General features: G+C 39.2%; 1 protein-coding gene across 1 annotated transcript in view; it reads left to right on the top strand.

The window, feature by feature from the left end:
• Positions 1-27,779, top strand: part of ATP8A2 (ATPase phospholipid transporting 8A2) — a 517,851-nt gene that overhangs the window by 19,403 nt on the left and 470,669 nt on the right. Inside the window, exons 2-5 of the mRNA XM_081952690.1 lie at positions 4,954-5,053; positions 6,645-6,743; positions 17,242-17,287; positions 20,303-20,343. Coding sequence (XP_081808816.1) covers positions 4,954-5,053; positions 6,645-6,743; positions 17,242-17,287; positions 20,303-20,343 — 286 coding nt within the window. The remainder of the gene's footprint in view (positions 1-4,953; positions 5,054-6,644; positions 6,744-17,241; positions 17,288-20,302; positions 20,344-27,779) is intronic.

Raw genomic sequence — 27,779 nt, 5'->3', positions numbered from 1 at the left:
CAGTCAGAAATCAATTATAAGAATTGCTATATGGTAGAAAGTGAACCAGCAAAAAAATCCAAGTGAATTCTAAAATTGAAAAGAAAAGAAAAGCTGATTAAAACAAAGAACCAGCACCATAGCTAATCCAGATACTGTTCCGGCATTTATTGCTGGAAACGGAGGAGTTAAGATTTATATAAAGTACTTCCAAAAAAAGGCTGAATGGTGAGGGAGTCAAGGAACTTTTACCTTTGTTCCAAGTTAAGAATAGCTGCATGATATGAAAGTCTGAGATAAGAGATGATTTGTGTTTAGAAATAAACCATGAAGTCATCTTAACTTTTCAAAGTACTACTCCCTTTCAAAGAAAATGTCATTTCACCCTGCTTGCCACCCTACTTTTGACAAGACTTTGTTTTGCAAATATAAAATGGAAAGACTCTGAGGGAGGGAGGGAGTAAAAAAGACCAGGTGCAACATGCAGATGAAAGTTAAATTTAGGCCTTGACTACACATGGGATAGTATTTGACCAACTGCAGGTCCATGCTCTATATATCTTTGGGAGCGTAAGCAATTGATACATGTGGCAAATGTTGCGTTATCTCCTTGAGAATCCACATTGTATGCTATTTGTGATAAAATGTTTTGATGTCATTAATTTCAAATGACCTACTGCAGTGTTTCTTAAACTTGGCAAGTGCTGTGCTGGCCGGGGAAGTCTGGGAGTTGAAGTCCATACCTCTTAATGGCAAAACCATTTTTCTGTAATGAGCCGAAGGACAGAAAGAGGGAGTAGTGAGCTTCCTCCCATATTTGGGCATACCAGGGGTTGTAACACAAATACATACCTATTTCCCTGGCTCAGCTGATAAGGAGGAGAACCTGTGGCTTAGTGGCTAAGACTCCTGCCTAATATGTAATACAGCCCAGGTTCAAATCCCAGTAAGGGTATGGCTAGCTGATGAGAGCTAAATAGCTTGAAATAGATCTATACTAGTCTCCCTTTATTTATTTATCAGCACAAATACAACACAAATATAAAAAGGCAACATTAAAAATAAAAATATGGTTTTCTGCCTGGATGGTTTTCTGTAATGAGCCGAAGGACAGAAAGAGGGAGTAGTGAGCTTCCTCCCATATTTGGGCATACCAGGGGTTGTAACACAAATACATACATGCATGCATGCATGCATGCATGCATACATACATACATACATATATGGTGTTTTCGGCTTAAAGCGTGGTCGGAGCTGCCGTCTTTCTATAAATCTTGGTGAGGGTGTGTGGAGTGCTGGCTTTGTTTCAGTAATCTCTCATCATCTTCAGGCTGGTGCCTTTGGCTTTCTGCCTGTGCGAGCACGAAGCCGATGGCACCAGCCTGAAGATGATGAGTGGGACCTTGTCGACCTCGTCGAAACGTCGCCAAGATACTCTCAATCTTACATGGGAAAAGACCCGAATACACCAAACCTGCATACCTGTACCCATGAAAATCTACGAAAACATACGCACACACACACGCATGAATATTTCTCCCTCTAATATTATAACACATTATAGGTTCTAATTATTTTTTGTGTACAACCTTTCCCTATGACATGATTTTGGATGCATCTGTTACAAAGAAGTCTGCATGTTCCATATTGGGGTTGATTTGGTGGATCATGTCATGTTTCCCCCATTAAAATCCATGGCAGATTTTTTCCCATCTCTAGATGAGTAACATGTTCAGCCTATTGCACTTTAGGACTTTGCTGTTGGAGCTCTACCACCTTTTAGCAGAAATTCTGGTCATTTGCTGGATTATCAGCGAATAAACAGAGTTTAAGTCCAAAAAAAAAAAAAAAAAAAAAAACCCAAGCTCTGACTATAGTCTCAGCCTGACCTTGACAGTAGTTTTAACTTTTTAACTTTATTTTAGATTTTGCACAACTCCAATTGATTCTGGAAGTCTCACAGTATGAACAAAATGTATTATGTTTCAGCTAATGTGCTCATATGTTATTGTCCACATTTGATCAGATAACTATTCTAGTTTACATATTCACACTCCATCCTGAGTTATAAAAACAGAACTCTTTCTTCTCATTTAAAATGTAGCTTGTCCGCACTTGTGTTTCAAAATGTTGGAAGATACGGTGTCCTAAATCTTCGGGGGGGGGGGAAGTTAGCCTCTACTTCTTTGCAGTATAATGCAAGACACAGACTTCAGAGAGGTTAGATTTATGTGCATTACACATTTTAAATGATGAAGGAAAGAATGGAAAACGATAAACAAAGATTTTGTGTTAGGTTTTTTTTGCTAAGAATTGTTAATGCAAACAAGTTATCTCATTTTAGATTGTTTTTGGGAATCATGACAAATGTCTTAATTTTGAGGTTTTAAAAATATTAATATAAAATGTGTGAATTGTTTCAGTGCGATACAGTATCCCTGGATGTTTTTTCCCCAGTATCTTGTTGTAATTGCTATTTAAAACTGGAAGACTTGGGTGACTCATAAAAGATTATAGAGATAGTTTGGTGTAGTGATTGAGGGCTAGAAATCAGAAGATCATGAGTTTTAATTCTATCTTGGGCACAAAGTCAAAGAGTAACTTTGGGCCAGTTACTCTCTCAGCCCAAGGAAGAAAGCAGCGGCAAAGCACTTCTAAAAATCTTTCCAAGAAAACTCAGTTCAGAATAGAATAGAATAGAATAACAGAGTTGGAAGGAACCTTGGAGGTCTTCTAGTCCAACCCCCGGCTTAGACAGGAAACTCTACACCACTTCAGACAAATGGCTATCCAACATCTTCTTAAAGACTTCCAGTGTTGGGGCATTCACAACTTCAGCTGTTCCACTGATTAATTGTTCTAACTGTCAGGAAATTTCTCCTTAGTTTTAAGTTGCTTCTCTCCTTGATTAATTTCCACCCATTGCTTCTTGTCCTGCCCTCAGGTGCTTTGGAGAATAGTTTGACTCCTTTATGGCAGCCCCTGAGGTATTGGAACACCACTATCATGTCTTTTCTAGTCCTTCTTTTCATTAAATTAGACATACTCAGTTCCTGCAACCATTCTTCATATGTTTTAGCCTCCAGTCCCCTAATCATCTTTGTTGCTCTTCCCTGCACTCTTTCTAGTGTCTCAATATCTTTTTTTACATCATGGCGACCAAAACTAGATGCATTATTCCAATTGTGGCCTTACCAAGGCATTATAAAGTGGTATTAACACTTCATGTGATCTTGATTTTATCTCTCTGTTTATGCAGCCTAGAACTGTGTTGACTTTTTTGGCAGTTCTAGATTGCATAAACAGAGAGATAGAATAAACTGCATGGACCTATCCAGGTAGACACCATAAGTCAAAAACTGACATGTTTGTGTGTGTGTACTGCAAAATATAGATTAATATAGTATTTCTCCTGAACAATATAGGTGTGCCTTATGTATTGATAATATATAAATCATATCTGATGTGCTATGTTTTTCATTCTACATTCTTTTAAAAAATCTATACTGGTCTTATTTTTGCTCTTATTTTTCTTATACTTGTTTTGAGCATGTTATTGGAGTCAGTACAACCTTGAGGCAGGCTTCTGAGAATGAAAAACAGAATTAGGAATGGCGATTTTTAAGAAGGCCAAAATATACGTAAATTATAATTAAGACAATGTTACAGTGGAGGAAGATGGAACATGCCAGCTCTTGGACCAGGATCCGGCCTATTGTTACCTGGGATTTATTGCAATAAAGTTGTGCTTTCTATTAAAAATGCTTGCTGAAAATGTAGGATTGTTCTTTCTCAAGTTGATTTAATGGAATAACATAATGGATGTCGTGCAACCAGTTCTTTCTATCATCTAGTAACATGCAGAAACAATCACAGCTGATTTTCTATTTTCAAAAGCACCAATCTTGGACCAAAAAAAATTCAGTGGTTAGCAATTCATGTCATATAGTGTTTGGGTCGTACAGGCAGCGGCATAGAGAAGAATTTGATGTCAGCTGCTGTTTCATATGCAGAACATGAAGGAGAAAGTTATAATCTCATAGAGAACTGTCCATTGTGCTGAAGTTTGCTTGCTATTTTTGCAATTGATTTTTTTAAATTGATGTGGTTTGCTATCAAATAAAAGCCTGCGGGCTCTAATCATCCATCCATAATGGAAGCAAAGCAGAATTCTAATATATTTACCTTGAGAATGGGAAATAAATCTATCTATCTATCTATCTATCTATCTATCTATCTATCTATCTATCTATCTATCTATCATCTATCATCTATCTATCTATCTATCTATCTATCATCTATCTATCTATCTATCTATCTATCTATCATCTATCTATCTATCATCTCTCTCTCTCTCTCTCTATCATCTATCTATCTAATCTCTACCTACCTACCTACCTACCTATCTGAAACATCCATTATTAATTAAACTACAAATACTAACAAAACCAAAACTGAGACAATAGATTTTAAAAAGCTAAATTAGAAAATCTCTGTTTGAATAAACCCCTATTTGCAGATCCCTATTTCACTGTTAATGTAGTAGAACACTGATAATAAATATCTATAGGATTCGAAAGTGATAGTAATAAAAGCTCTTCTTTACATGTCACAGAATTGTTGAGGTTGTCTAGTAAAGAAATTACTTGGTTTCTTTGGTTTAGCTATGATGATTTTCAATTAAGATCTAATGTGTTCTGTTTTCCTCCTGGGCCTAGTTTGTTTATTTAGTAGGTTTAGAGTGAGATATTTGCTGGCAAGCCTTGAAAAGACAGAAAAACTGAGGAGGAAATGTGTAAAAGCAGGAGATATAGATACTAGAAACAGCAACCATTAAAAAAAAGTGATTGTATTCATTTGAAGCAATCATCTAATTAACTGGCTATGATTCAATTCCCAGCTAAATCACTTAGCTCAACGGTCTCACCTCCTCCCAGCTTCTAAAGCAACTTCTTATTTTGCTTCTCAAAACAGCACAGCTAAATACAGCGTGGTGACATTTCTACCTCGATTCCTGTATGAACAGATTAGAAAAGCTGCAAATGCTTTCTTCCTCTTCATTGCCTTACTGCAGGTAGGTCTATGTTGAAGTGAAACAACTGTATGCATAGTTTAATTTAATACAGTGGCAGGTGAGCAGTCTGTGACTACCAACTCTTGTAGCAGGGATGAAGTTGCACAATGCATAAGCATCAGAGGTGGTATTCAGCAGGTTCCGATCAGTTCTGGAGAACCAGTAGCAGAAATTTTGAATAGCTCGGAGGACCTGTAAATACCACCTCTGACTGGCCCTACCGCCATCTATTCTCTGCCTCCCAAGTCCCAGCTGATCGGGAGGAATGGGGATTTTGTAGTAACCTTCCCCTGGAATGGGGAGAAAATGGAGATTTTACAGTATCCTTCCCCAACCACACCCACCAGGCCATGCCATGCCCACCAAGCCACGCCAACAGAACCAGTAGTAAGGTTTTTTTTGAATCCCACCACTGATAAGCATATACTTTAACCATGCATGATGAACTCAGTGTAGTCCAAAAAATGTATGTAGATCATTTGTCCATTTTATGCTGAATCATAATGGTATTGGTAAATTGAATGTTAGCCTAGAAAATAAAATGATAATGTTTTTAGCCTATTGTTATACATAATGGGACGGTAGATGGTTCAGCGGTTAAGGCACAAGGGCTTGTCAACTGGAAAGCCCGGGTTTGAGACCCGAGTGCCTTGCAATGGGGTGAGCTTCTGTTCCTCACCCCAGCTCCTGCCAACTTAGTAGTTTGAAACTATGCAAATGGGAGTAGATAAATAGGTAGTGCTTTGGCGGGAAGGTTGCTGCAATCTGTGTTTTCATGTAGGCCACATGATGACAGGAGCATCTCTCAGACAACACAGGATCCCTCAACTGAGAATCAGAGGAGAGCACTATCTCCTTCAGTCAGTTATGACTGGGCAGGGGAAACCTTTAAACCTTTTATACTTGACAGTATCAAAGGAGGAAATAGCAATCTTAACTAAAACCAGTCGTAACGAAAACCAGAAATATTGGAAACAGCAGTCTTATCCAAAAGCAGACTTGGAATTTGGACTTTCCAATATAGGTTCAACAATTAAAGCTGAAGCTCAGAATTGTACATGTTAGAGAAAATAAAGAGGCAGCAGTCATTTGATAGTAATCCCAGCCAATCATGAATCACTCATTAATTAACAAATAATAGGAGTCAATCTTGTACATTCTAATACTTTTTTGGAGTGTGTATTTCCTGATTTTGGGGTCTCAGTTGTTACTGAGTAGAATTCTTATCACTTCTGATTGCTAACTGAGCTGGGATGATGTGGGCTGCAGTTTAACAACATCAGGAAATCTAACTGTAGAAAAAAATGATCTGAGTAGAGCTTTGAGCCTTGATCACACATAATCCAACATAGTTACTTTAGTTAGGCCCCAATATTATAGGCTAATGTCACTTCTTAGTATGGACAGGGTCACTTAGAGCAGCTGCAGATAGAGGATGTTTACATCCTAAATATTTTATAAATTTCTGCCCAAATGATTCTGTCAAGTCATTTTTTTCCAACTTTGGATCCCTGGCAAGATAAATCAGCAGAGAAGCATTGCCATTCTCTTTCTTTGAATACTTTTCTACATATATACATTTCTTTTTCAGCAAATTCCAGAAGTCTCTCCAACTGGAAGATATACTACCTTGGTGCCATTACTATTTATTCTAACAGTTGCTGGCATCAAAGAAATCATAGAAGATTATGTGAGTATAAATTTAGATTTTGGAAGAAATGTCTGTCCCTTTGCAATATAGCAAGAAACATTCAGATGTATAAAACTTCTTAATTTCCATGATTACTCAAGTCACTTTAATAGACAATGCGATAGTAAAGATTAAAATGTAAAATAATATTTTTAATTTTAAAAAATAACAATACAACAAGATAAACTAGGAGTGTACTACCTTGAAGATTAGAAAATAATTACAGGTAGTCCTCAACTTAGGACTGGTCACTTAGAGGCTGTTCAAAATTATGACAAAACTCCATGGGGATAATATTGCAACATATGGAAAGGTTTCATGTTATAAAGAAAAGTTTTGTAGAATTTTATGGATGAAATTCTGCTATGCTATGCAGAAATGCAATGAAAGAACAGTTCTTCATCGCTTGTACAAATTGTTTTAATGTTAAGTTAGCCGAAAAGCTGTGAAGATATTACTGAAGGTATTCAGTATATTAGATATTCAGTATATCAGAATATCAAATATTACTGAAATAAAATTCCCATCAACCTTGGTTGATTATATTGGCTTGGATTGATGGGAATTGGGATTCTATCTAAACCATCTGGAAGGTTATAGATCACCATTTCCTGCTCTATTGTGTGACCCAGAAAATGATTCAACAGAGAAGACGATCCAAGCATTTTTCATGGAAAAAGTTCTTGGGGCGATCCTCAACATTATCCGGTGGCTAAAACAACAAATAGTAGTTGATATGAAAAACTTCATTATAAGAGATACTACAGAGATAATACCTGTCAGAGCAGACAGTATGGGACAGTGGTGGGTTTCAAAAATTTTTGGAACCTACTCTGTGGGTGTGGCCTCCTTTGTGGGAGTGGTTTGCCAGCCATGTGACCTGGTAGGAGTGGCTTGCCGGCCATGTGACCGGGTGGGAGTGGCTTGCCGGCCATGTGACCGGGTGGGAGTGGCTTGGCAGTCATGTGACCGGGTGGGAGTGGCCAAGACAATGTCACTGAATTTTTTGCCCCAATGAATGATCTACAAAAAGAAAATATAAAAAAGGAAATTTATTATTTTGTGCACTTACTACTTAAATAAGATTAAAATAAGTACACAAAACAATAAAAGAGCTACTTACAGAAGGTAAGTAGCTTACTACTTACTACTTGTATTTCAAAGGGAATAAATACATATTTAATTTTACACATGTTAACAGCTGTTGGAATTGTGTTTGCACAACAGTGGAAAAAACAAAGATATGAAAATGAATAAATATTAGAATGTGCAAGAATGAATAAATTGACAATTAAAACCAAGAAGGCTTTGAATACTTTTTCACGTGGAATTTGTTTTATCAATTGCTAACTAACAGAAACAGCAATTAGAAATCTAAAAGTATGAAAGAAAACACCAATTATTAAAGGAAAGGTCATTAAAATGTATAAGGAAATATTATTAGTACTTGATCATTATTAATGTGTAGATAACTGCAGGACATTACATACCCACAAACACAAACTATGACAGTGCCAGGAAAACACACACACACACACACACACAAAAACAATTCCCCCCCAAAAGACTGCAGATGAAACCAGTTTTTTTCCCTAACCCTAAGAACAGGAAAGACAAAGCCACAGGAATAAAAACCATCAAGGCATTGTGGGAAATTATAAAGGACAGTGCCAGGAAGCTCACAGAACCAGCAACCACCTCACAATTACCTAAACAACCAGGTATCACACAGAAACACACAAAATCTGGCAAAGCTGCCTTGCACCAACCTGGCCTGCCCATAGAAAAGAAGCCACCTTGAGACACATACCATACACCAACCTGTACACTTAAAAGCAACATATTGCATCACAAATAAAACATTTGCAAAAAGGAATAACATTTCTTGTAATAAACATTCTATAAACAATAAATAAATAAAAATTCCCTAAAAATAATTAAAAACCACCAGGTTCAGAGAACACCAAAGGACCCCACAGTCCTCTCCCTCCTTATCTTTTTCCTTTTTGTCCTTCGACTTCTCCTCCTCCTCCTTTCCCCACAACCCCATCTAGCACTGATGATGTTACCTAGTTTGGTAGTGAAATGTCTGTAAAAAAAACCACCAAGCTCAGAAAGCAGCAAGGATCCCACTTTCCCCCACCTCCTCCCTCTTTCTCCTTTTTGTCCCCCCCCCCAAAGACTGCAAATGAAACCAGTGTTTTTTCCCCCCTAACCCTAAGGACAGGAAAGACAAAGCCACTGGAATAAAAACCATCAAGGCATTGTGGGAAATTATAAAGGACAGTGCCAGGAAGCTCACAGAACCAGCAACCACCTCAGAATTACCTAAACAACCAGGGTGAAACACATTAAATGTGGCAAACCTGGCCTGCCCATAGAAAAGCACCCACTTTGAGATATATAAACCTGGTCTGAACACTTTTAAGCAACATATTGCACCACAAAGAAAACATTTGCAAAAAGGAATAACATTTCTTGTAGTAAATATATTTTATAAACAATTAAAACATAAAAATTCCCAAACAATAATTTAAAAAAGATATTCTATAAATAAAAAAAATCCTTAAAAACCATTGTTAAGTATTCCACCAGCAATAATTTATACTATAACTATTTTAAGGTATTGTACCAACTGTAACCATTATTCCATCAGCAATAATTTATACTGTAACCATTTCAAACTATTCCACACACAATAATTTAAAATGAAAGCATTAAAAACATTCAATACACAATAAATTACAATAAAACAATTTAAAACAATTCTATACACAATACATTTTAAAGTATTGAGTATAGAATATTTTAAAATGGTTTATTTTAATTTATTTTGGATAGAATCTTTTTTAAAATAGTCTGAGACAATTTAAAAAAAGAATCCATACACAATAAATTGAAGTAAACCATTTTAAAATATTCTATACTCAATACTTTTAAGTAAAATTATTTAAAAAAATTCTATGCACAATAAATAAAATATTATTTTAAAATACATTAAAAAAATAAAAGAAAAAAAACCAGGTTACTTACCAGCAGGCAGAATCAGCAGCTCTCCGATGCTGCAACAGGCAGCAGACAGGCAGAGAGGCAGGAGGACAGGTAAGACTGTTTAAGACTGCTTAGGGCTTAGCCAGCCAGGCGAGGCTGGAAAGGGGAGGGTGGGGGGCTTTTGGCCTAGCCTCGCAGAGGCTTGCCGCCCACGCCAGCCCGGTGCTTCATCGAGGAAAGGCCCAGGAGCCTTTCCTCGGCGAAGCTAGCTTCCCGGCGGGCGCGCGTTCCACGCGACGCCAGTGCTTCGTCCCGGAAAGGCCCAGCGGCCTTTCCCGGGCGAAGCTAGCTTCCCGGCGGGCGCGCGTTCCACGCGACGCCGGCGCTTCATCCCGGAAAGGCCCAGCGGCCTTTCCTGGGCGAAGCTAGCTTCCCGGCGGGCGCGCGTTTCACGCGACGGTGGCGCTTCGTCCCGGAAAGGCCCAGCGGCCTTTCCCGGGCGAAGCTAGCTTCCCGGCGGGCGCGCGCTCCACGCGACGCCGGCGCTTCATCCCGGAAAGGCCCAGCGGCCTTTCCCGGGCGAAGCTAGCTTCCCGGCGGCCGCGCGTTCCACGCGACGCCGGCGCTTCGTCCCGGAAAGGCCCAGCGGCCTTTCCCGGGCGAAGCTAGCTTCCTGCCGGCCGCGCGTTCCACGCGACCCCGGCACTTCGTCCCGGAAAGGCCCAGAGGCCTTTCCTGGGCGAAGCTAGCTGCCCACCGCCCGCACAGCCCACGCCAGCCCGCCGCTTCAGCGAGGGAAGGCCTAGAGGCCTTTCCTCGCCGAAGCTAGCCTCCCGCCCCCCCTCGCGCTTAGTTGCTTACCTGAAGGAAGCAGCAAGCTCCCAGCGAAGAGAAGGGAGTTTTGAAATGGAGGACAACCCGCTTTTAAACGGGTCGCCTCCAGCCCGCTCACTGATTGGCTGAACTCCAGGCAATCAATGAGCGGCTAGCTGGGCTAGCTAGCTTAGTGCGGACGGGCGGGGGAGCGAGCGAGCTCCGTTGGGATGGCAAGGGGGATAAAGTGACAGGACCGGTGCCGGTTCCTGGTTACTTCCGGGTCCGGTTACTTCCGGGTTCGGTCTTCAACCGGTTCGCGCGATCCGGTGCGAACCGGTAGGAACCCACCACTGGTATGGGACTAAGTAAATAAAAAAAAAACCGGTCTGAGTGAAAAACCTAATGCTGCTGAACTCTGTAAGTCTATAAACTGCCTAAATGAGTGAATACCTAAGAATCAGAATTAAGCAGTGGGGGGAAAACAGACATTTAATAAGAAGTGTATTCCTTGAACATACCGCTGTATGACTGCATAAAAGATATTGGTGAAAAATCCAGTGTTACTCATTCTATGAAATTTCTTGATAAATTGGTATGTGTCAGCTGAGCAGTTTCTTCTCTGAATATATTCCCTCAATGTGGGGAATCGTATAGATATGATTGAATTAGGAAGGAGAGTAAAGGGAAGTAGGAGAAGGGAAGGGAAAGAGAAGGAAGGGGAGGGAAGAGAGAGCAGAGGGAAGTTAGCAAAAGTCTCCTTAGGTAATACTGAAGATTGTTTTCCCAGAATATATGTGTTTGCTAATCATTGCATACAGGGATTAAAAAGTGCTCCACCTTGAACTATAAGTAATCCTCGAATTATGACCACAATTGAGCCCAACGTTTCTGTTGCTAAGTGAGATAGTTAGCAATGTTTCTGTTGCTAAGTGAGATAGTTGTTAAGTGAGTTTTGTCCTACGTTATGATCTTTCTTGGCACAGTTGTTAAGTGAATCACTACAGTTGTTAAGTTAATAACACAATTGTTAAGTAAATCTGGCTTCCCCATTGATTTTGCTTGTCAGAAGGTCACAAAAGGTGATCACATGATCTCGGGACAGTTCAACCATCATAAATATGAGTCAGTTGCCAAGCTTCTTGTTGTGTACTGTCGGGCCCGGCCAGCAGAGGGCGTCGGGAGAAATGCCTCTGATTAGTCCAGGCGCGCCTGCCGGCCGGCGGGAAAAAACACACAACTCCTATTGGTTCACCGTCTGACAGCTGCATGTATAAATAGCTGTCAGACGGCTACTGTTGTGCTTGTTCCTGTCAGTTCTGTTCTTGTTAATAAACGTGTTAGTTGTAATCAGCTGTCTCCGTCTCCTCAGTACAAGCCACAACACTTCTGAGTATGGATCATGCGACCATGGGGATGGTGTGTTAGGTACTGGTGCGATTAAGCACTAGCAATGAACCCCAGGTCGAGGTTATAACAGAGCAACCCTGTAAAGTATACGCAGCGTGCGATATATAAAGCAACCACACTGAATAATGGATAGTAAAGTAACAAAAATAAACTTTACTTTCTGAAGAATATAGCAAAATCCATAAACACAGCCAAAAAGTCATACACAGAGAAAAACAGTCCAATAACTTACACACAGTAAGTAGTAGCAACAGTAATAACAGTTAGACAGCAGTTATCATACATCAAGCAAGAGAGAGAGAGAGAGAACATCAGCTGCAATTTATATGCTGTAATCTACTAATTAGTAGATCTCCTCTCTTAAAGATATATAACATGCCTTGTGCAATATATTGTCTACCCAACTTGTTGGTTACACCCTAACATTCTCCCCTTTGGGTAGATCAATATATCCACTCACAATGTAAGATGATAACCTTCACATGATGAGGTATGTTTCACTGAACTTTGTGCCTTAGTGAAGTTGTCTGCTAAATTGTCTTCAGTTGAACAATATTCCAACTTTATCAGGCCATCCTTAATGCTTTGTCGAACATTAAGATACCTCAAATCAGTATACTTCGACCTCGTCTTTATAGCTAAACTAGTCGCCATTTTTATTGCTGCCTGATTATCTTCATAAACCGTAAAAGGTTCATTGATACTTAATCCCATATCTATAAGCAACTGCTTATAATATATCAGCTCAGTACATGTCAACGACAAACATGAAAACTCAGCTTCCATTGTGGATAAGCTTATGTGTTTCTGTCGTATCGACTTCCATCCAATCAGTACACCACCTAGCATAAAGGCTATGCCAGAAGTTGACTTCCTATTATCTATAGCAGCTGCAAAATTCGCATCAGCATAAACAGTCAAAACTAAATCCCTATTCGGTTCTAAATATAATGCATAGTGGATAGTTTTCTTCAAATAACGCAGCACACGCTTTGCTGCTTGCCAATGCCTCTCTGAAGGACTATCATTGAATCTAGCCAGTTGGTTCACACTAAATGATATATCTGGTCTAGACCAATTACTTAGGTACATTAGGCTACCTATCAAAGATTGATAGATTCCCTTATCAAAACCAGTACCCTCAGTAACCTCAGGTTTAAACCCCAATGCCATTGGTCTCTTTGCAGTCTTACATAGCTCCATGCTATATTTCTTAAGCAAATGATTAATTTTACCAGCCTGCGACAGCTTAAAACCTTTACTGGTTCTAACCACGTCTAAGCCCAGATAATGCTTAATTTCACCCAAATTCCGGATTTTAAATTTACTCTCTAATTGTGAAACAATGTCAATAGCTTCTTGCTCAGACCTAGTAATAATAGCTATATCGTCCGTGAACAAAAGCAACAACGAGATCAAACCATTTTTCACCCGTCTAAATAAACAAGGATCAGCCAAACCTGGAATAAATCCCATAGCTTTTAGTTCATTTACTATGCATCTGTTCCACTCAAAACCGGACTGTTTTAAACCATAAAGGCTTTTTTTTAAGTCTCCAACAACCAGTCTGGCCATTAGAATCCACACCTGGTGGCATCTTCATATAAATGGTATGCTGCAATGGAGCATGCAGATACGCTGTTTCAACATCAATATGGGTAACATTACACTGATACTTAGCAGCCCACACCAATGATGCCCTCAACGTAGAGGCTTTCAAGCTCGGAGCAAAAACCTCATCGTAATCCCTCTCAGTTTGGGAAAACCCTTGAGCAACTAAACGAGCCTTATAAATAGCATTGCCAGCAGCATCGTTTTTAATTTTAAACACCCATCTACAGCCAATTGCACTCTCCCCTGAAGGGAGCTTAGCTTCTTCATAAACTTTCAATTCCTGTAAGGATTTCAACTCCTTCTCCATAGCTGTCTTCCACAATTTCTGTTCCTTTTCAGGATACAGCCTTAACTCTGCAAAACTAGAAGGTTCTATGCTAACTTGCAATACTACACTGGCTTGGTATCTGTCGGGTGGATGCCTGTCCCTAGTAGACCTCCTAGGCAATACAGGACTTACAGGATCATCCTGTTCCACCTCACGAGTAGATTCTACATCTACATCTTCCTCCCCTTTCAGAGTAATAGATGGACCATCCTGATTCTCTAATTGCTCATTTGGTGTATCATGATTAACCAAACGATCAACATCTATATCATCACAAACCTTGTGAAACTCTTGTTCTAGCTTCTCCCAACCAACATGTTCTGAAAATTTAGCACTAGCACTGTGCATAATTCTCCGAGTTCCAGGTTCCCAGAACCTAAATGATCTATGATTGGAATTGTACCCAACAAAAACCATCTTCCTAGCTCTGCTTTGATCCTTCCGTCTAGTCTGTGAGGGAATATGCACCCAAGCAGGGACACCAAATGTGTGTAAATAACTCAAATCAGGCTTCCTACCATGCCAAAGAGTATAAGGAATCTTACCAGTAGTTGAGTTAACTACTATGTTCAGAATATGGTTTGCACACATTATAGCCTCACCCCAAAACTTTTCTGACAAACCAGAATCAACCAGCATAGTTCTGGTCATTGCCTGCAATGATTGACCACGTCTTTCAATAAATGAATTATGTTCTGGCCTGTAGGGGGCAGAACGCCTATGTTCTATACCAGCATTCTCCAACATTGATGTAAACCTATGATTAGTGAATTCAGACCCATTATCAGTGACTAGGCAAAGTACTTTTTTATCCATCTTACGTTCAACAAACTTTAACCATTTAGTAAAATGTTGGAAAGTTTCTGCCTTTGATTTCATTACATAACAGAAACCATACCTAGAATAATGGTCCATAATGCTGAGTATATAGCAGGCACCTCCTAAGCTAGGTTTCTTAGGGCCAATTAGGTCTGCAAACACTACATCCAGTGGTTTAGATGTCTTGAATCCTTGAAACCGGTTTGCAGGGGTAACCTTACTTTTAGCCTGGTTACAGGCATTACAGTTAAGATATTTTGAACAAGGTTTCAAATTGATTCCATTAGATAGAATAACAGTTTGACGTACCATTTTAAAATTTACATGGCCTAAACGTCTATGAAGTAGATGTATACAGTTATCATGGGGCTGTTTATTCTTATAACCAGGTTCAGAACTCGCAATATTTAAAGAGTTCTCATGTAGAATAAATAAATTATTCTCCAAATTGGCAATAACACTATTACCTTCCTTTTCAATAATGCATCTATCATTCTTAAATGTTACTGTAAACCCACATTTCACAAGGTCTTTTACAGATAATAGGTTAAATTTCATTTTAGGTACATATAACATTTCCAATTTTTCATTAATACATGGACAATAAGCTGTACCTTCACCTGAAGCCTTAATTTTCCAACCATTTGCTAAGGAAATGTGCTGTTTGCTAGCCTTCATAGTAACAAACCTTTCTTTAACCTTAGTTATAGAATGGGATGCGCCACTGTCAACCACCCAGAAACTATGGTTTACAGCCTTATCAACCTTAGCTACAGTTACAGTAACATTGTTGCTTTTTCTTTTACTATTAGCAGCACTCCTTTTCTTGCTATTTTTACAGTTCTTAGCAATATGCCCCTTACCACCACAAGAATAACATTTCTTAACAAAATTTACAGTTGAAAACTGTGTTTCTTCTTGTGATTGATTGTCTCTGAACTGAACTCTATCCTCTCTTCGTCTGGACTCTTCAAGCAACCTCCCGGTAACCTCAGATAATGTCAGTTCATCTCGTGAAAGAACTTCCAATGAGGAAACAAAAGAGTCGTAGCTTTCATCAAGCGATGATAGAATAATATACACCTGTTGAAGCTCAGAAAAAATTAACTCTTTTTCTTGCAAATCCTGCAAAGTTTTCTTCATGAAGTCTAAATGAGCCAACATATAACAACCTTTTTGCAAACGGGCTCTAAACAGTTTCCGTGTGAGATAAATATGAGCACCCACACTGTCCCGAACATAAATTCTCCGCAATGTGTTCCAACACCTAGCAGCAGACTCTTCGCCACGAATATGGACCAGTTGCTGGTCATTCAGTGTTAGTCCAATAATGCAGAGAGCTCTCTCATTGTCCCTGTTAAACTGCGCAATCTTCTTCGCATCCTCATTATCAGCAGGATCCCAAGCTGTAACATCTGGTGGGTTCTGAACCACAAACCACAGTCCTTCTTTACGCAGAAGTAGGGAACACTTCAAGGACCAGGAAACATAGTTGGTTCCATCAAACCGGGTAATCATGGAGAGTGCAGCAGACTGTTCTTGTGCCATATTCACAAAAATAAACTATCCAAAAAGTGGTGCATAAAAATAAAATATTATGGTTAAGGCAGGGCGTCTGGGCCCATAACCAATGTTAGGTACTGGTGCGATTAAGCACTAGCAATGAACCCCAGGTCGAGGTTATAACAGAGCAACCCTGTAAAGTATATGCAGCGTGCGATATATAAAGCAACCACACTGAATAATGGATAGTAAAGTAACAAAAATAAACTTTACTTTCTGAAGAATATAGCAAAATCCATAAACACAGCCAAAAAGTCATACACAGAGAAAAACAGTCCAATAACTTACACACAGTAAGTAGTAGCAACAGTAATAACAGTTAGACAGCAGTTATCATACATCAAGCAAGAGAGAGAGAGAGAGAACATCAGCTGCAATTTATATGCTGTAATCTACTAATTAGTAGATCTCCTCTCTTAAAGATATATAACATGCCTTGTGCAATATATTGTCTACCCAACTTGTTGATTACACCCTAACATGGTGCAACAGTTATAAGTGTGAAAAATGGTCATAAATCCCTTTTTTAATGCTGTTGTAACTTTGAATGGCGACTAAATGAACTGTTGTAAATCGAGGATTACTTGTAGAAGGATTCATACTAATGCATAGAAGAGAAAAGCTTATTTATTTGTTTATATCTGCCTTCGTTATTTTTATAAATAACCTAAATTGGCGAACACGTACAATACTCCTTCCTCTTATATTCCCGACAACAACAACCCTGTGAGGTGTTTGGGCTGAATGAGATTGACTGACTGTAGCTGGTTTTCATATCTAAGATGGGAGTCTCCTGGCTTTTAGCCTTAAGTACTAACCAAACTGGCTTCCCTATGCTATTAACACACACTGGAAACACTAATGAAGCTTTTATGCTTTGTCTTAATCATTCTGTCTTTCATTCAGTTTACCCTTGAATGTACCTAAATGTATGTTTGATTTTTTTAAATTTCTCAACAGAAAAGACATAAAGCTGACAGTACGGTGAACAAAAAGAAAGCAATAGGTAAGGCCTTTTAAGTTTGTCTCATACAAATTGTATGGTAGGAAGAGTTATAGCCTCCTTAGAGGAATAATTATATTGTCAGGGTTCCAACGGATGCCCTAATTAACTCATGAGCCTCAAGCCAAGTTTCAAAAGAAATCCAGTTATTTATTAGGAGCAACATCGGAGCATGTACCCAAGTGAAGTCAGCTCTGCCCCATGTAGTTTTACTACCCAACTATGAACCTGTTTCCCCCCCTCCTCTCATGGTGTGTCATAAATCACATTCTCCAATGGAGCACTTTCTCAGGCTGTGGAAAATACGCCTCTCTGGCTGGTTCTGGTAACCTGAGAATCAGCCTTGAGAAAGGTATGCATAGAATGTGCTTCTGGTCGTGGTGGTCAAGCTGGTCCATCAGTTCTCCCCCTCCTGCTTATGGCAACTCGAGAGAAGGCCAGGAATGCTTTACAATTATATTTGGTTTTATTAATGCTTTGTTTACAACTAACTGCGAATAATGTGATGCCAAGTTTAAAAATCGGGAGAAAACTCCCAATTCTATAAATGGGAATAGCTTGCACTGAGAGTTGTATCTCTTGCTTTCTTACTGTGAACATTAAGGGCTGCTAATTTTCATTAAGTGACTTTTATTATGTAAGTATTGTCATGTCATGATTTGATTTGATTTGTTTTAATAATGTTTTGCCTCTGCCCTGTAGTTATGTTCTTCTGAATTGTTTGCTGTACCTTTTGGGGTAATAGCTACTGTAATTCAGTTTTAAATAAATGAATGTGAGAAAGAATTTATTGCTAGTCAGTGATTAATATCACTAGTTTCATAATTTAATATTGTACTCTTCTGTCTAATTTATGTGGGTAGAAATAACATCAGTTGGATTAAAGCATTTAATGACAACGGCACTGTGCGTATCTGAAAATTATTGCTTAATTTAATGACATAGACTGGCTTTATTACCCCCCCTCCCCACCTGAAAAATACTCTGATGCTAAGGAGTTAGACATTCTACTCCCTCTCCCCACCTGAAAGGAAGAGAAGGGGATAGCATAGGAGAGGCTTCTATGAGGCAAGTCTGAGGAAGAGAAGGGGATAGGAGAGGATCAATGGGGCAAGCCTGAGGAGAGAAGGGGATAAGATAGGAGAGGCCTCTGTGGAGCAAGTCTGAGGAAGAGAAGGGGATAGGAGAGGATCAATGGGGCAAGCCTGAGGAGAGAAGGGGATAAGATAGGAGAGGCCTCTGTGGAGCAAGTCTGAGGAAGAGAAGGGGGTAGGAGAGGATCAATGGGGCAAGCCTGAGGAGAGAAGGGGATAAGATAGGAGAGGCCTCTGTGGAGCAAGTCTGAGGAAGAGAAGGGGATAGGAGAGGATCAATGGGGCCAGTCTGAGGGAGAGAAGGAGGAGAGGAGAGGCTTCTGTGGGGCAAGCCTGAGGGAGAGAAGGGGAGAGAGGTTGATCATAACTACTCATTAATGTTCAGGTTTTAACTGTCAATTTATCAAACCCGATCACATAGTTCCGTAGCAAAGCACGGGTATCCAACTGACTAGTACACAATATTTCTACAATCATAACAAATCTAATGATCAAATCCTAAATCCCAAACTTCATTTATATCTTTCTCAAGCAAGAAATTCAAAAGTGGTCCCCGTATAGTAAGAAAGCTAGGTAAACTTTTATCTTTTATCAAAGTAGATAATTTTGCTATCAGTGCTAGTTCCATTAATTTCACTATCGACTCTTCATTTGTGGGAATCTGCGTGTTGAATTTAATGACATAGAATTACACTTTGTGAGTAATTTCTGTATATTCAGATCAATTCTCTTCAGTGGTTTTTAACATGGCAAGCCGTGCCTAAGCAATCAGTAATAATTGCAACATTTTTGCAGGCTGTAATTTTTTAAATTAAGATGCGCAACGTTAAAAAATGAAGGTTTGAAAATACAAAAATTGGTCCACTCACGAACTACAGTCTCAATTTGTAGGGAGAAACCGAGTAGCATTTTTTAAAAGTTCAAATTAACCTCGGAAAAGGGCACAATACATTACTTACTTCACCAATAATGGAGCTACAAAGACTGCTTTATGACTCATAGGCGGCTCTTGATTCTGCCAATCATAAATCAATATGCAGCAATGCCATTTTCTTGCCTTAATGCATGTTTTGTGGAAAGAAAGAAAATAAAAGGAAAACAGTTACAGCAAAACACAAGGGGAAAGTCTTCATAAAATTTTGTGAAGGAGCTTTGATTGCCAATGAAAGATTTATCCAGAAGTACTCTTAAGAATGCTGCCTTGTCCTTCACTGCCAGCTCAATGAAGAAAAGACAGTCATGGAAAAGGGTCTGTTGATAGCAAATCCCTGAGTTCACATTGGGTAAGCTGGAGTTATGATTATACGCAATAGCAATAGCACTTACACTTATATACCGCTTCATAGTGCTTTACAGCTCTCTCTAAGCAATTTGCAGAATCAGCCTCTTGCTCCCAATGGTCGGGGTCCTCATTTTGCTGACCACGGAAGGATGGAAGGCTGAGTCAACTTGAGCCTGGTGAGCTTCGATCTGCCAAATTGCTGGCAGCCAGTGATCAGCAGAAGTAGCCTGCAGTACTGCCCTCTAACCACTGTGTCAGCTTAACTCACATAAACTTATCTAAACTATGTCAAACATCAGGAAGGCATCACTGAATTGCCCATGAAGTAGAAAATATTAAGATAGATAGACAAAGATAGTTTTCAGGTCCATCGAGAAGAGATGACATTCAGCCGGTTCTCTCCGGTTCAAGCGAACCGATAGCGGTGGCTGTGGGAGGCTCCGCCCCCCCGCCCCGACATAATCCGCGACCTTCTGCGTGTGCTCACATTTGCAAACCATAGAGAAGGTAAGTGAATCGCACTGCTGCCATTGACCATTTTGAAGAGAATCAGTTAACTTTCTTCCTCTCACCCCGGTCCTTCTGTCATATGTTAACTTTTGATTTTAAAGAGAAAAAATTACATTTTTCTTTCCCTTCCAGTTTTAAGAAATGGAACATGGGAGGATATCATGTGGAAGGAGGTAAGAACTATTTTTAAGATGTTCTGGGAATTTGCAAATCTTTGATGGGATGATAAATGATGTTGATCTTCTTTGTTATTTACAGCTGGGCACTGTGAATCTTATTTGAATATTTTTCCCATTGTGTATTCATTATCATTGTCAATCTCGAGAAAAGCTTATCTGTATAAATGTATATCCCTTTGAATAATGTAGATGTACAATACATAGCTCCTTGTCTGGAGAAGATGACATCAAACTTCTAAATGGCATCTATTATTTCTTTCTGACTATCTCAGAATGTCATGTACAATTAGTGATTTTATTCTCTGAGTAAGGAAGATAATACTATCCATAAACAAAAGGACATTTTTGGAAACTCATACAATTTTAGAACCACATTGTGTCCCCTTGCCCAAAATCTGTATTCACTTAGCTGGAATTAAATTAATAGAACTGGGAGGAAAGGAAAGGGAAGGGAAGGGAAGGGAAGGGAAGGACTCTAAAATGGGTCACATAGGGCTGGGTTCAGTGGTAGGTTTCAATCTATTTTACTAGTAGTTCACGCCTGTGTGTGTGCGACACTCCTGTGCATGCGCAGAAGCGTCTAGGCGGGTGGGCGGAGCCTCCCGCCACCGCCATAACTGGTTCACCCAATCCGGATGAACTGGACTTAAAATGTTGGTATAGGGAGGAAAAAAACAAGATGAGGAATGGAATTACAGCTGCTGGAATAGGCCATGATTGTCTGGCTATAATTATGCATATGACTGCATCAAAGTACATTTTGATGCAGATCAGATTTATAGGCTTTAAATCTCCATTCTGGTAAGCAATTAATAATGCATGTCTTAAATCTTTTGAGGAAGAGAGCCAGTAAACCAATTCGTGAAATTAACTGTATAAGGTAACACCAAGGAAGTACGTCTCCTGAAAGAGGGGGAAGGGTGATAGGAGATGATCTTTCCTTTCAGCTCTTGGACCATTCTAATTTTTGAATCCGGAAAGGAAGGGAATTTAAAACAGGCCACTTAGAAAAGGCAAAAAAAAATTATACCGTTGTGACTGCTGATGTAGAAAGGGATTTGTAAAGACTACTATAAATAAAATTCAACAAGAAGCAATACTTGAAGCAATACCTTAGTTCACTAAGGAAAAAATATCAACACCTGAGAGAAAATTGAATTTTGAAGGTGTAAAATTATCTACTATAGTTTTATAATAAATATACAGTATATATAAACGCAATGAGATTATTGTTTCCAAGTGAAATCCGTGTAGGGCTATGCTATTCAAATTAGTACAATGTATAAACCTGGGTTTATGCTAATTAAACCTATTCAGGATTGCAGCTTGATGGGCTGAGGTCTGTTGTAATTGGGAAGTGTGGAACGCAATTATTCTCTTCTGAACATGCAACCACGGAGGTGCAGAGAGTCAGATAACCAAGGAAGGGTAGATAGAGGTAACCCAGAATTTAGGAGATGCTGCTAGAAAAACTAAAGCTCAAAATATTTAGAAAAAGGTGCCAGGAACAATAAAAAATGCTTCTTCATATATCTTCTAATAAAAGGGGAGAGGGAGAGAAACAATACACCATATAAACCAGGGGTCCCCAATCTCTAATCCTCAGAGTGATAGTGGTCTTTGGCCTGAGTCACATTAATGAGAGTCTGTACTTGCATACTGTATCTCTGTTGTATCATTCTTGAGCTAAACTTTTGGCAGGAGCCATTGGCTGTATCTTTTCCAGTGTCTTGCTTTCCTGGCAGTTCCTCACAATAGTTTCCTTGAATACTTATTTATTATTTATTGGATTTCTTACCTGCTCTAGTCTTGAAACACTTGGCAGTTTGCAGTAATGAAGACCTAGAAATAAAATGTCCACGGTGAAAATGAAAACTTATTAAATCAAAAATCCATAATTACAATCCCCCTGGGTGACATACACCACTCTAAGATCTCCAGATCAACTCCTGTTGTAATAGTTTCCACAGAAGACCATACCGAATATAGAGACCTCACTTTAGCAGGAAGCTGTTCAAAAGTGTAGGAACTCTACTGCCTGATTACATATTGATGGCAGTGTTAAATATCATTAAAAAGCAAAACCCTCTATGGAATGTACTTAAGGGAAATGGGGAACTGTCTAATGTTTTCTTCCAGGAGAAATAAACCAGACAGATTGATTTTGGTTGAAGAACATTTTGGTGATATTTTGACACCAAGTCATTTAAGGCTTTATAGATAATGACAAGGTCCTTACATACAAAAGTGGGGACAGGCATTGGTATAGTTGCCCATGCAGCCAATAAAGGACCTGCTCTACTCTGAACTAATTGAAGCTTCCTGGCGATTTACAAGGACTTCCATGTGGACCCTAGTGCCATTCAAGAACTGAGTAATGTTTGATGCTTAACAGACTTGCCGATCCTCAAAGATAGGTTTCTACCGTATTTCTCCCCCCCCCCCCCAATTGGTGTGTCTTATACACCAAAAACAGCCATTTTTGGCCTCCCGAAGCCGCACCCCCACATCCCATTTTTGCAAAAATGAGCAAAAAATGGGCCATTTTCTGCAAAAATGGAGGCGTTTTTGCCTTCCCCCAGCTCCCAGCAGCACTCTGCGGACTTCAGCCAGGCTGGGGGAAGGCAAAAACGCCTCAGTTTTTACGGAAAACAGCCTGTTTTCCACTTGTTTTTCACAACAAGAGGGCGTTTTTGCTTTCCCACAGCCCTGCTGAAGCCTGCAGAGTGCTCCTGGGGGCTAGGGAGGACAAAAACTTTTTTTCTTACTTACTTTTTTGAAATCTTGATGTGTCATATACACCGAGGCATCTTACAGTCTGAAAAATATGATGGCTTATTGCAGACAAAACATAAGGTATAAATGCACAGACGATCTGCTTGATGTAGATTGCATAAATACACCTCTATCTATCAACCCCAGGATTTGATTCTTTTCTCTTGCTCTTTCTGGTCAAATGGACTCCTGGCTATTGTTTTTTCCAGGTTTGAGATTGGCATGCACCTGTTCTATATTTATACAGCAGTTCTGTGTGACTGCACAGTACTGTTTCCGGCCTCACTAATTTCATTCTTTCCTACTTTTTGTGGAAGTGCAGTTTGCTGGCCTTACTAATGGCCTATGAGGATTTATGACATAAGCTCTTTACACCACATACATCTAAACATATAGATAACTTTCATCGGGCAAGTCTGCTTTCTTTTTAAATACTTCCAAATTAAAGTATATTAAAGCTGAACTTGGCTTAGTAGATGAAATATATCAGCACATATTGATGGCTTATAATCTAAAGTGTTGGCTGCCTCTGCTTTGCATATTATATATGATTAAGTTCTTGGGCTTTTTCTCAGAATTTAGATGAAATATATCAGCACATATTGATGGCTTATAATCTAAAGTGTTGGCTGCCTTTGCTTTGCATATTATATATGATTAAGTTCCTGGGCTTTTTCTCAGAATTTAGAGGTAGGACTGAACAGTTGTTATTTAAAGAGGACAATCTTTCGGTTTACAGATTGATAGAGCGCCAACAATTTGCAATACATCTCTCTATGTTGAATTGAATACATCACAGTGTATATACTGCAGTACTTAGGATTTCAAATCAAACTTCTTCAGTTGTTTTGGAAAAATAAGGCTACTATGCCTATTCATTGACAGATCATTATTTTATGAAGAAAAAGACCAGTTCGGTGCAGTGAAGGCACAGATGGTTTCTTCTCAGAATATTTTACATTCTTGAAGAGCTGCAGCCTTTATTCATAGCCAAAGGATCACTTTTGAATATTACCCTTTCTTTCTTACGGAAGATAAGTTATATTGCCAGTTGATGGATATCACTAATGTCTATTACTCATATTTCAGTTGCTCAAGAAAACTGTTTGTTTCTTTTAGTCCTTTAATTGGTTCCTCAGGGAACCATGTTTCCAGCTTTGAGGCATTTTGATTTAGCTACAGTACTCCATGACTTTGGCAGACTATACAGCTACAGTGGTCATGCAGTTGTATCTTTAAGGATTGATTATGTTCCTTTATTCAAACATTGTACCTTGTTGCACTTTGAATTCTGAATTCACTTGGTTATTTCTTTTTGCTTTCTGACATAAGATTACAACCCAGTCAAAAGGCTAGTGGTTCAATTTATTCAAGTACATTCTGACAAAAGCGTAGACTTCCTTGTTTGAACTGGGACACATTAACTATTGATTGTCAATGTGACAAGCATCACACCACATACATCTTCAGATTGTCCATTTCAGCAATTAACACAATGATTCTTATACTCATATGGGCATGTGTTGCCTTCACTTGTGATATCTTCGTTACATTTACTAACAAGGGTATCTTTTTTGTCGTCCTTTCCAAAATGCTTTATTATTCTCCAAGGATGATAAATATTTCTTGTGGGTGTGCCTTTTGCTATGCTGGAACTGAGTTCTTAGGTTACATAGGTATTTCTTTAAAAGATATTATTTCCAGTATGCCTGCCATTGGGAATTCTGACTGCGGAAAATCCACAGATAAATGTTCTAGAACAGGGGTGTCAAACTCTCATCATCACAGCGGCATCACGTGATGTACCAAGACTTCCCTTCCCCTTCGCTAAACTGGTCAGGAGTGGGGCCAGCACATGACGCACCTGGCCTGCAGGCCGTGAGTTTGACATCCTTGTTCTAGAACTTCTCATATTTCTAAAAGTACTCCAAGTGTTCAAGACTTTCATTAAGCCTTCAGTGGATATTACTAGCTACGGCATATCAGCAGAAGGGAAGATCAGACTCACGCCTCTTCTTTTTCATAAGGCGGAGTTTTGGGGACAGATTCTGTCTGTTCCAAGAGCAGGAAAAGGTTCTGATCTATCAGTTGATCTTCCCACCCAATGTTGAATGTACACTGTTTTTCATTAGAACTGATTTTAGTCATGAATCTTTTCAAGGTATATTTCAGTTATCATGGAAGGGGTTATCGCTTGATTTATTCCCATTCTGTTTGACATTAAATTCACTTCACATCCTCACTATTCCATAGTGGTTAAACAAGTATTGTTTATCCCTCTTTTCTATCTAACAAGGAAAATTTACCCAAGGTTGCAACTTAACCTTCTCCTTCTGACACTTGGAAGGTATGACTTCCAAATACCAGAAGACATAAAAGCCATTTTAGGTACATCCCAAAAGTATTCTATGTTCGAATGCTGTGCAGCGAAATGTAAACATTTTAAAGTTTGCTGAACGTTGGAAATTTGATCTTCTCTTACTCATGTGTCATCTTTTTTTAAACTGAGTTAAAATCTGTTTGTATTGCACTCCTCTGGACTTGTTATGGATTTGTCAGTTATCTCCATGTCTCAAGATCTTATCCAGTTTCTCTCTCTTTCTCTCTGCACATGAAGATTAAATGTTTTCTCAAAGGCGTGCATAACTTGCATACCCTAAAAATGATACCAGTCTGTGCCTGGAATTTTTCTTTTGTTTTGTCTATGTTAATGAGTAGATCTCTTCAGTCACTGGAAACTTGAGCTTTTATGTAATACTATGGGAAACTGCTTCTTTAATTCCCCTCAAAGTTTTAACAATCTATGTGCTTTGTTTATTTTTGTGCTTTTTAATGAATTACAAAAAGAAATCGTGGAAATGGGCCCAGTTTTTGTCAAAAAAAGGACATGGATAGTCTTTAGGAGGCTTATAGAGTGCTCCTGGGGGTTGGGGGGGAATTGAGCCCTTCCCAGCCACCAGGAGCTCTTTTAAAGCTTCCAAAAAGCTATGCACCGCCATTTTTGTGAAGGGGCGGGGTTTTGGGAGGCAAAAAATGCTGTATTCAGTGTATAAGACGCACCCCGATTTTCAGCCTCTTTTTTGAGGGAAAAAGGTGCATCTTATACTCTGAAAATACGGTATATCTTCTAATTTTCCCATCAATGTTAATCCCAGAAATCATAACAAGGATGAATTTGATTACTTACAGGTACCAGAGGTTTTTCAAAAAGTCTCATGTGAATGTGCCTCCTATTATGGGGTTGGTCTTCAGAAAGAGGAGCAGCCGCCAGAAACCCCGCTAGGACATGGTTTGACCATGGGGCTTCCACATAATGTTCATCTCTAGAAGTTTCTGGTCGAGTGTTAAACACTGGGAAATGATATAATTTAAATCTCTCTGATGGACGTCTTTGAAATTCTGTTCAGTAAAAGATAATTACAGTTTGCTGTAATTAGTCAAGCTAAGCTTCTAATATGGCATAATCTGTTCTTGGACTTTCCAGTAAGGGTTTTTCCAGGGGTGAAATGCTACCGGTTCGGACCAGTTTGCCTGAACCGGTAGTAAAAAAATGCTACCGGTTCAGGCGAACCGGTAGCTCGACGATCAACTGTGCAACAATCAGCTGTGCAAAATTGTGCAGCACAGCTGATTGTCACACAGCTGATCATCGGAGCTTCCGGTTCACCTGAACCAGTAGCATTTTTTAATGTTCCGAGAATCAGCTGTGCAACAATTAGCTGTGCCGCACAATTAATATCATGTAGCTCAGTTGATCGTTTGAGCTACATGGTAGCGCCTGCGGTGCACATGCATGCACAAAGCAAACCGGTAGCAGACTTAAGCGCATTTGACCCCTGGATTGTATCCAAAGCACAAAACACTCACACCTTTAATCAAATCTCACAAACATCCTGAAAACACAATAGTAACTGTAGAAGGATGTGGTCTTTCCAAATAGGAAAGATTTTAACGAGAAATTCCATTTCAGAACCTATGAAACTAAAACTGTAGCTATGAGTGTATTGGAAAACTTGAAAACTCTAGCTATATATTACGTGCGTGAATAAGTCCTTGTGTTTTTAAACTTGGTTAGCAGTTGTGATGAAGTGGTAGCTTGAAGGACATCATTTGGACATCGTGTTTGGGTCTTGTTATGCAACCCCCACCCCCACCCCCCGCTTTTATTGAGCACTCAGTTTTGTAGTATTTGGAAAACTGACTGTTGTCCACTTAGTCAAGCAAAGTGCTCCATCTATGATGTACTGAAAGTGTAGTCAGCAAGTGAGAAAATTACCTTCTGGCCAAACTGTTTTGCAAACAAACATGACTGAGCAAGGCATTGGTTTTTGCCAGTTTATCCTGTTCCTTAGGCTGCAAACGTACAGATAAAGGATATTTGCAAGTTTCTAAGCTTTAATGGTTGTCATAAATCACTCCATTATAGAAGCAGAGTACAAGATAACACTTAAAACGAGAAACATAAATTAGATAGAAGTCTGTTTTCAACAAAAGATTGTGTTCTTGCCTGTGGCTTATAATAGCAGCTCCCTTCAAAGGTTTTGATGTGCTTTCAAGATTCTGTAACAATAATACTTTAACTGCATAAAAGTACATTCTAAAAATAGTGCCAGTTCTTGTTTCTTGACCTTATCTCTCTTGAAGGGCTGATATCA

The sequence above is a fragment of the Natrix helvetica genome (assembly GCF_964273705.1).
Source record: "Natrix helvetica genome assembly, chromosome: 4".
NCBI classification, from domain to species: Eukaryota; Metazoa; Chordata; class Lepidosauria; order Squamata; family Natricidae; genus Natrix; species Natrix helvetica.
Note: the sequence above shows the minus strand (reverse complement) of the source record. Positions and strands in the feature narration are given on the sequence as shown.